Source organism: Cyprinodon variegatus, unplaced genomic scaffold (genome assembly GCF_000732505.1).
Source record: "Cyprinodon variegatus isolate N-32 unplaced genomic scaffold, C_variegatus-1.0 Scaffold1112, whole genome shotgun sequence".
Lineage (NCBI taxonomy): Eukaryota > Metazoa > Chordata > Actinopteri > Cyprinodontiformes > Cyprinodontidae > Cyprinodon > Cyprinodon variegatus.
Genome location: NW_015151565.1, coordinates 119,058 through 128,925, shown reverse-complemented (window position 1 = coordinate 128,925; position 9,868 = coordinate 119,058). Strand labels below are relative to the sequence as shown.

Below are 9,868 nucleotides of genomic sequence, written 5' to 3'. Positions count from 1 at the left end.
TACTGACCCTCATGACTTTAACACACCTGCAGCACTGACCCTGACGACTTTAACACACCTGCAGCACTGACCCTAACGACTTTAACACACCTGCAGTACTGACCCTCATGACTTTAACACACCTGCAGCACTGACCCTGACGACTTTAACACACCTGCAGCACTGACCCTAACAACTTTTACACACCTGCAGTACTGACCCTCGTGACTTTAACACACCTGCAGTACTGACCCTGACGACTTAAACACACCTGCAGCACTGACCCTAACGACTTTAACACACCTGCAGCACTGACCCTAACGACTTTTACACACCTGCAGCACTGACCCTGACAACTTTAACTCACCTGAAACCAGCAGCACTCACCCAGACGACTTCAACACACCTGAAACCTGCAGCAATGACCCTGACAATTTTATCGCACCTGAGACCTGCAGCACTGACCAGTCTGAACATCATTTTAATCTCACGGCTTCATCTGGATGAAGGTTCTGGTTTGGGCTTTTCTTCTGTAGTTGTTCGGTGCTCAGCTGACAGGCTGCTAGGCTAACTAAGCCAACTGGGCGTGGCACTGGGAATCCCCCTCTGCCTAGAAACCAGAAAGTTAACGGGGTTTTCCCACTGGTGTTATCTGTAAAGCTTTTATTATCTGTATGGGAACCAGAACATAACGTTAATCCTTTTTATAGGACAGTTTTTAACATTTTAGGTTCATTTAGGTTATAAACGGTTTTACTGCAGTTTAATAAATATCTGAATGGATATAAGGATCATCAGAGTTAATTCCTTTATTTACAGGTTTGATGGTGACGTGCTGCCGATGGAGGGGGCGGAGCTTCAATCAGCTGCTGTTTACAGCTTCTACTCCATAATACTATCTGCTATCGGCTCCTTTAAACACGCAGCGACTGGGATAAAAGAGCCTTCCTGCTGCAGATATCAGAGATTATCATCATAAAAGGATTTTAGAAGTTTGTCTAAATTAAACTAGTTATTAAACTTCAACTGTGAGCAGAATTTTTTTTTTTATAATTATTGAAAGGTTAAATAATTATTGAAGGTTTAATATTTATTAAAATGTTAAATATTGAAATGTTTTAAGCCGGGCGTACACTGTGCTATTTTTTTCAATCGTTGCACACAGCTGCTGCTCACACTGTACGACTAACCGCTGGGTTTAGTCGTACAGTGTGAGCTCCAGATCACGATTTATGTTCGGCCCGACGTTCTGATTCGATCTACCTGCTCACACTGTACGACTAAAAACTAGATGGGACTCAGCTCCGCAGTGAGATGGAGCTGCTCTGACTCGTCTATCCTGAAGCCAAACAAATAGACGGGGAATCTGAAGCTCACTATAGTGACTCGCGCTGCCTTGGCAATTTGTGCAATTTTGTGCTGAAAGTCCTAAATAGAAAAGGTGATGATATATTTCGAAAAAAGACGTGGCTGAGCAAATGTGGCTACTACGGTCTGTCAATTTTGCAGACGGAGCTGCATTTCACTCATTGCAACCCCGCCATGCTGGTGTGTTTACATCTGAGAGGAGGAAAAAAAGAGAAATCCTTGTTTGCGCCCTCAGCGATTTGCCCACGACGGTCCTGACCTCACAGTTCCTGATCGGAAAGTGGTTGTGAGAGGCTGATCGCCGCTCGTAACCCCCTGTACACTACAAGACTCACGATCAGGCTGAAAGTCGGCCTGATTGAAAAATTCTCGCACTACTCGAAAATCGAACAGTGTACGCCAACAGTGTACGCCCGGCTTAACTGCTCGGGAATCTACTTTGATGTTAGTGTTTATCAGTTCATAACCAGACGTCCCTCTTTACCGCCCCCTGCTGGACGAATCTCATCAGGTGGTTCAGGTAACTGGACACAGAGCCTCTAACTGGAACAAGTAGAGCTGCTGGTGCAGAGCAGGAAGTCGGTACGTGACTGGGCCCCCTTCAGGAACAGGGATCCTAACCTCTAGAACTGGATTGTTGTGAGATCGTGTTTAGAAACCCGGTTCTGGTCCGAAGGGAAAACACTGGGGTTTAAATTCAGACAGGAAGAACCGGAATGACCAGAACCGGAACCAGCAGAACCAATGCAGCAGGCTGCTAATTGGGTCACAGTCCTGAAGTTCTGCTCAGTCCATCAGAACCGGTTCCGCTTGGGAGGATTTTTAACACGACTGAAGGTTCTTAGAATGATCTTTGGAAAACCTCCCAGCCTCATTCACTCCCAACAACACGCAGGCCCCAGAAGAACCAGAACCCGTTTGGTTTGGGCCGAGTACAAACACATTTCACAATAATCCCCATCAGAACCGACACAGAACCGTGCAGCGCCAGAGGAACAAACCACAGCTCCACACATGCAGGAGGCGTCCGCCAGAGTCTGAGGAGCGGTCAGAACCGCCGACCCGCCAGAATCTGAGGAGCGGTCAGAACCGAGGACCTGCGAGAGTCTGTAGAGCGGTCAGAACCGCCGACCCTTCAGAGTCTGAGGAGCGGTCAGAACCGCCGACCCGCCAGAGTCTGAGGAGCCGTCAGAACTACCGACCCGTCAGAGTCTAAGGAGCCGTCAGAACCGCCGACCCGTCAGAGTCTGAAGAGCCGTCAGAACCGCCGACCCGTCAGAGTCTGAAGAGCCGTCAGAACCGCCGACCCGCCAGAGTCTGACAACCCACCAGCTGGCGGCTCATGCAGTGAGACATTTGACCCGGTTCCGGTTCTGGCCGGTCGGTGTGTGCAGGTTTGTGCGTACCTTGGGAGTCGGGCACGAGGCGGTGGAAAGGCGGGACGTCGCCTGTGTGGCCCGTGGTGACTCGGAGGGGGTGGAGCTTAAAGAAGCCGAATCTCGGGGAAGGACCTGAACGCCTCGAGAAATGATCGAGTCCGGGATCTACACACACACACACACACACACACACACACACACACACACACACACACACACACAAGCTGAGCGCGGGTCCAAACACTGCTTCAGTTCTGCTTCGGCTGAGGTAAAACAGATAGTCAGTACCCACACCATGACACAGCCTCCACCGTGCTCAGAGCTTTATTCTGTTTCCACTGATCTGATGCTAGGAACTCAGACCTGTTCAGACCTCCGAGTCCGCTCCAATTTTTCTATAATCGATGCTGAAGTTGGAGGAGTTTTCTTAGAGAATCGGATTTTAGAGCTATAATGGTTCTGACTATAATGGTATTTAGAATGGGTGGAAATGGACCTCCTTTCATGACCAATTATTGGTCCCACTGCTGGAGGATGTACCGCTTCCTGACCAATCAGAGCCCAGAGAGCAGCGGGACACACCCACTCCCAGGAGAATTTAGCACTGGATGGTTCTGGAGAACCTGGACCTGTCTGGTTCTGGTTCAGAACTCAGCAGGTTGGACTGAAAACCTGTCTAATGGAATATTCTCATGGGGTTCTGCAGGATCGTAGAGGACCGACCGACTGATTGACCCGTTAAAGTCCGTGTGAACTTAGCTAGTGATGCTGTGGGCTGGCCCTCATCTCTGCTCCCTACAAGCAGGAGGGAATCCCCATAGCAACCAGTGTGTGTGGGAGAATGTAAGGCGGAGATTCTGACTGGTACCAGAACCAAGCTGGTCCAAAGCTCAGTGAAAAGACCACCCTCCATGGTGGATCTGCTCCTCCTCCACAAAAAGCTCTGATGAGAAGAAGCCAAACCAGCTGTGGGACCAGAACCTTCTACAGCTGGAAGGAGCATACAGTGACATGCCCCTCCACCACCTGTTGCTGCACACAGACAGTCAGCTGGCCTGTGAACACTGTGACTGCTTTGGTTCTGGTCCAGGATGAGCTGCGTGCTCTGCGTGCAGCTGAATGAGGATTATTTTGATTCACTAAGGAAACAATGGATGCTGGATGAAGATCAACCATCATCATCATCATCATCATCATCATCATCATCATCAACATGATTAATTACAGCCAAGTTCTGTTTCAGGTCGGTTCTCCAGGTCCATCAGAAGGTCTCAGTGTGAACAGGAGGACCAATCAAAGCTGAAGAGGTCAGAGGTCAACCTGGTGGAGGAACAGACAGGATGAGGATGAGAATGGAGGTGCTATGTCTCACCTGGAGGTCATGGGAACAGGTGAAATGAGCGGGGGGTGCAGGTGTGTTTCCAGGCAGGTAGGGGGCTCCCTTAGCCATGACCGCCACATGGCTGCTCTGATCACACGCATGGAGACACAGACGGACACATGAATGATGATGTGAAGGAGCATAAGCAGCTGCTTGGAGCAGATGCCTGCCTGGTTTCTATGGCAACTGATGACTCCTCTAGATTTGAACCCTCAACCTTTAGGCTGTGCGCAGCGGTGGGCGGTTACCTTGGCAGCGATGGCAGCTGCAGTGATGTGGGAGGAGCTGTGCTGCTGGTGGTGGTGGTGATGGTGGTGGTGGTGGTGGTTGTGTCGCCCTCTCCTCATATCCTCCTCCTCTTCGTCCTCTTCCTCACACTGGGTGCCCCGCTCCATGGTGTGCGTGTTGGCGTGGGCGTCGCCGTGTGTGTTGGTCAGCAGCGAGGACGGCGAGGGCAGCTGCTCCAGGGCAGCATGCGTGGATTTAACTCTGACGGTGGCTTCGCGCAGCAGGTCGACGGCGTGAGGCAGAGCAGGCAGGATGAACTGGAAACACTCCTGCAGGAACAGAGATGTAAAAGGTCGCTGCTCTGATGGTATCCATCTTTGATCTGTTTTTGGGTCATATTGATGCAGACGATCACCGTAATTAACAGTCAGAACCAAACCTGAGAGCCTTTCTTACTGCCTGGAAGGTTGATGATCAGAGTTTTTCCACGAATACCGCAGACTGGCCTGGAATCAGTGCAGAGGAACAAGCTCAGCTCGGCACATGAACCTGAACCTGGCGTGAACACACAGGACCTCACCTGGACAGCATTCCTAGTGGAGTGACGTTGAGGGATCCCATGAGCATGGCCAGTGCCATTCCTGGAGCCTCTCGCTCAATCACCTCCCTGGTTGCCTGGAACATCAGTTCATAAACAGCGTTATTAAAGATGCTAGCTAAAAATGTTCAGCAAACCACGAATAACAAAGAGCCTTGGAAGATATCACAAACACGCCAGGCTACCTGCTTCAAGCTAGCAGCCAGGCTACCCAATTTAAGCTAGCTGCCAGGCTACCTGCTTCAAACTAGCAGCCAGGCTACCCGATTAAAGCTAGCTGCCAGGCTACCTGCTTCAAACTAGCAGCCAGGCTACCTGCTTTAAACTAGCAGCCAGGCTACCCGCTTCACACTAGCAGCCAGTTTACCTGATTTAAGCTAGCTGCCAGGCTACCTGCTTCAAGCTAGCAGCCAGGCTACCCGCTTCAAACTAGCAGCCAGGCTACCCGCTTCAAACTAGCAGCCAGGCTACCCGATTTAAGCTTCAAACTAGCCAGGCTACCTGCTTCATTTAGCAGCCATGCTACCTGCTTATATTTAGCAACCAGGCTACCTCCTTCAAGCTATCAGCCAGGCTACCTGCTTCATTTAGCAGCCATGGCACCTGCTTCATGTTAGCAGCCATGCTACCTTCTTATATTTAGCAACCAGGCTACCTCCTTCAAGCTATCAGCCAGGCTACCTGCTTCAATAAAGCTGCCAGGTTATGTGCAATAGGCTAGCTCCCAGGCTATGTGTTACAGGTTGGCATCCAGACAAGGTGCTACAGGTTAGCTAGTAGGCTACGTGCTATAGGTTAGTTGAAGGCTAAGTGCTATAGGTTAGCTACCAAGCTAGGTGCTACGGGTTAGCTACCAGGGTAATGGTTCCTGTTTTGGATGCTTTTTTAATCCGCCCTAGAAGGCTGTCTGGTCTAAAACACAGGTTCAGATCCTTCCTAGTTCTGTTACTCATTCAGAATGGACCTGGCTGGTTCTCCTACATGCTGCTAGAACCCAGATCACTGGTACCTCTGGTGTAACATCTCGTGGAGCGAAACCAGTTCCCCCAGTGGTCAGGATGAGGTTGAGCTCCTGTTCATCACACCACTCCAGCAGCGTTTCCTGTATGTGGAAACAAAAGCAGAGTCGGCATGTCCACCTCGAGAACCAGCATCTCAGCAGCTCTGCTTTCCTCAGCAGAACCAGAACTTACCTTGATCTCCTCGATCTCGTCCGGAACGATCTTGTAAGCTGCAATGACTCCTCCTAGCCTGCAGAGGGAGATGGTGGTTAGTCACAGGAAGAAGTGCAGTCGCTGGCGTTCATGGGGAGACTCACAATGACGGGTCGTGGACCAGGTCCTTTAGGTTGACTCCACTGCGGTCTTCTGCCAGGTTCTTGTAGCAGCTGTCGCTGACTGAAGACGAGAAGTTCAGGTTAGGAACTAGAACCAGCTAGCCTGACGTAGTCCTACTCAATTCTAGTCAGAATATGAGTCTGATACTGCTCCATAGAGCTGTGATTATGGGGCGTGTTTCGAACGAACCAGGAAAAAAAATGCCTCTGCACTCAATTGGATAGACCTACAACCAATAAGAGCAACAGAGTGTGTGACGTATGTTAAGCGACGCATAGTTGTTGTCAACAAAAATCAAAGCGTGCAGTTGCACGCCTAGAATAAGAAGATGAGCCTTGATCGCGTTTCTCTGTTCCTCTTTTAAAATTAATTTGCTGTCGATATCTTCTAGAACAGACCTAATAGCAGAATCTACACACCTCAACTCTCCAGCGGCAGCCATTGTTGTTGTCACCCAAGCGCGCTTTGGTCACGTGGTTTATGACGTTACTGTTGATCATCTGTCCATCATCGTATAAAGCCCGCCCTGACAATTTGATTGGCCCGCAAGATATTGTGCGAGCATACTCGCGCTACTATTGAGCAATGCCAGACCGAACTTCCCGACCTCAAACGTTGTGGGCGGGACTAAGTTCGGAATGGCACCCAGGCTAAGAACCAGCAGCCCGACTCTGTCTTCCACAGTCCTTCCAACCATCCACAGTGAGGCTGGACGGCCATCAGAACCGGGTCGTGACCCACTGGGTCCAGCTGCCTTTATATGGATGGAAGATGATTGACTGATTGGTTGATTTATTGATCCACTGCTCAGCAGTCAGAACAGGAAGTGAACACGATACGTCTTACCAATAGCAGCAGCACCTATTGCACATATAGATAGATATTTATATATAGTTATTGCTCTCTGACTAAAGGAGCTGCTCAGCTCCTCTCCAGTCTGCTGCAGAGGGTGGAAGGTGCTTGGACAGCATCCTCCTCTCAGCCACTTCCTCCACTGAGTCCAGAGTGCAGCTTAGGACAGAAACGGCCTTTCTCACCAGTTTGTTCAGTCTCTTTCTGTCCCGCTCTGCGCTGTCAGGGGCCCAGCAGACAACAGAGTAGAGGAGGGCTGATGCCACCACAGAGTCAGAGAAGGTTTCAAGCAGGGGCCTGCTCACTCCAAAGGATCTTAGCCTCCTCAGGTGGTGAAGGGAGGCGGCTCTGGCCCTTCTTCTACAGGGCGTCGCTGTTATGAGTCCAGTTTATTATTGATGTGAACACCCAGGGATTTGAAACTCTCCACAGTTTTCATCTTCTGCCCTGGATGTTCATGGGGAAGTGAGGTGGGGGTCTTCTCCTGAAGTCCATCACCATCTCCTTGGTCTTACTGGTGTTCAGATACAGGTGGTTCTCACACCAATCCACAAAGTTCATGATGGTAAGTGACAGTCCAGGCAGCAAGATGTCTGTTCACTCTAGCGTCCTCCATCTTCCCCCTCAGCAGCTCTGCCCTGATGAGGCTGGAAGAGTCAAAGATGGTGACTCTCACTGCTCTCTGGTTCTGAACTCGGCTCCTGCTCTTTCCTCATCCGTTCCAAGAGCGGGTCGTCCAGGAACAGGTTTTTTTATCTATGAGAATGGATGAAGGAGAGGTGAGTGGAGCCATGAGGACGACCCGTTTCATACGGTGCAGTGCTCCCCCTGCAGGCCACTGGCAGCACTGCACTCTAAATGACCCAGTCTGTGCTCTGATTCTGGTACCAGCCCGGTTTGGTCGAGCAGGTCCAGAATCCTGGAGTTCCGGCTGAAGACAAGGAAAGCATTCAGCCTCTGGATGAAATCCTCCATCTGAGGGTCAGAGCTAACAGCTGTTAGCTTAGTTAGCTCTGGAGTTTAAGGGGAGCTCAGACTGACAGATCAGAACCTCTAAGGTCACAGAGGAGAGTTTCTGGGTAGAGCAGCACAGAGGGAGCATCAATACGCAGCACGAGATAAAGGTGGCATTGAAGGATCATTGGAGGGGTCAAAGGTCACTCTGCGACAGAGATGGGCACTGTGGAGTCACCAATACCCCATGTGTTTTTGTTCTGAACAACCACAGAACCAGGAGAGACCAACTAGATCTGCTGACTGGAGGCGACTCTGCATCTCTGCACCAACAGACACGCCCACTCAGGTATCAGTCTGTGTTCTAGGTGGATCCATGGAGAACCACAGTCAGAACCATCATCCACTGATGGAGAACGTGTCCGGCGGAGGTCCGTCTACCAGCCCAGAACATCATCTACACTCTGTCGCCTCCATGAAGGTCAAAGGTCATCCTGGACAGAAAGGGTCCTATTGGGAGACCAGAACCACTGCCGGCCCAAAAGGACAGAGATCTGAGCCACTTTACCGGTAAACATGTAGAGGAGCTCTGTGGGCAGGAGAGGCTTCACTAACCAGTATTCCCAGTGGAAATGAGGAAGCAGAGGGAGACGATGGTTTCCAGGTTTATGAGCCAAGAATTTGGTTTAAAGAACGACTTCTAGACAAACCGGATCAAAGACTGGGATGAAAACAGGCTGAAAGAAAGCTCTGACAGTCTGTCCCCGAGCCGAAAGGGCTGCACGGTGGAGCAGGGGTACAACAATAGGGTCCTGGGTTAGATTCCCGGCCCAGGGCCAAGACTCTCCAGGTACTCCAGATTCCTCCCACAGTCCAAAATAATGACTGGTATATAATAATAATGGTTAAGTGGATTCTCTAAATTCTCCTTAGGTGTGTGTGTGAATGGTTGGTTGTCCAGTGTGGACCCCACCTCCCTGTCCAGGGGGGACCCCACCTCTCACCCACTGACAGCTGGAGGTAGACACCAGCTCCACCGTGACCCCCGTAGGGATAAAGCGTGACAGGGATGGATGGATGGACAGACGGACGGTGGCCAGTTTTTCCAGCCCAGCTGTTGGATTATTAATCCCTCCACTGATGCTGTGGAGCGTCGCTCTGCCATCGATGTCTCCTGTCTTGACTCCTGGTTCCTCCTGCTGGGGGAATGGCGTCTTTCAGCCTTCACCCTCATGGTGTTTTTTGTCCCATTGTTTGGTAGCTTACGGCTCCACAGACGGCTGGTTCTCAGCAGAAAGGGGTTGCTGGTTCAGCTCCCCCTGACGGGCTCCTCTCCTGCTCCGCTGTCCTGTGGCGTTCACCAGGGCTCCTTCCTGGGACCTTTTTCGTTCTACCTCCTTTCTCTGGACTCCATTTTTAGAATCTATGGCGTCTTCTTCCACTGATGAGGATGACTGCTGCTCCATCAAACTCTTCATCATGTTGTGATATTAAAGGCTCTAAATTGCCTGGATTTAAATAAACACAGACCCCTCCCATCATGGCTCCTTAGTGAGGCGCCAAGTCCTCATTACCCCCCCAAAGTAGTTCTATGTTTAGCTTATTAAGCCAGTGCGGGATTGTTGATGCGCAGATCTGTGTTTCAGCCTCAGATTCAATCCAACACTGTAAATCCTGGAAACTGGAATCAGGATTATAATCCTTCGATTGCGTGATTGGCTGTTTAAAGGAATAACGACACGCTGAAGGAAACAGGAAACTATCAGACATCCAGATGAACAGGAAATTCATT

At 50.4% G+C, this 9,868-nt stretch overlaps 1 protein-coding gene across 1 annotated transcript in view; it reads right to left on the bottom strand.

The window, feature by feature from the left end:
• The window catches only part of LOC107101560 (gephyrin-like), a 25,694-nt gene that overhangs the window by 12,994 nt on the left and 2,832 nt on the right, over positions 1-9,868 (bottom strand). The window contains 8 exon segments of the mRNA XM_015400515.1: positions 2,754-2,891; positions 4,099-4,194; positions 4,356-4,664; positions 4,775-4,841; positions 4,916-5,010; positions 5,943-6,035; positions 6,127-6,184; positions 6,252-6,330. Coding sequence (XP_015256001.1) covers positions 2,754-2,891; positions 4,099-4,194; positions 4,356-4,664; positions 4,775-4,841; positions 4,916-5,010; positions 5,943-6,035; positions 6,127-6,184; positions 6,252-6,330 — 935 coding nt within the window.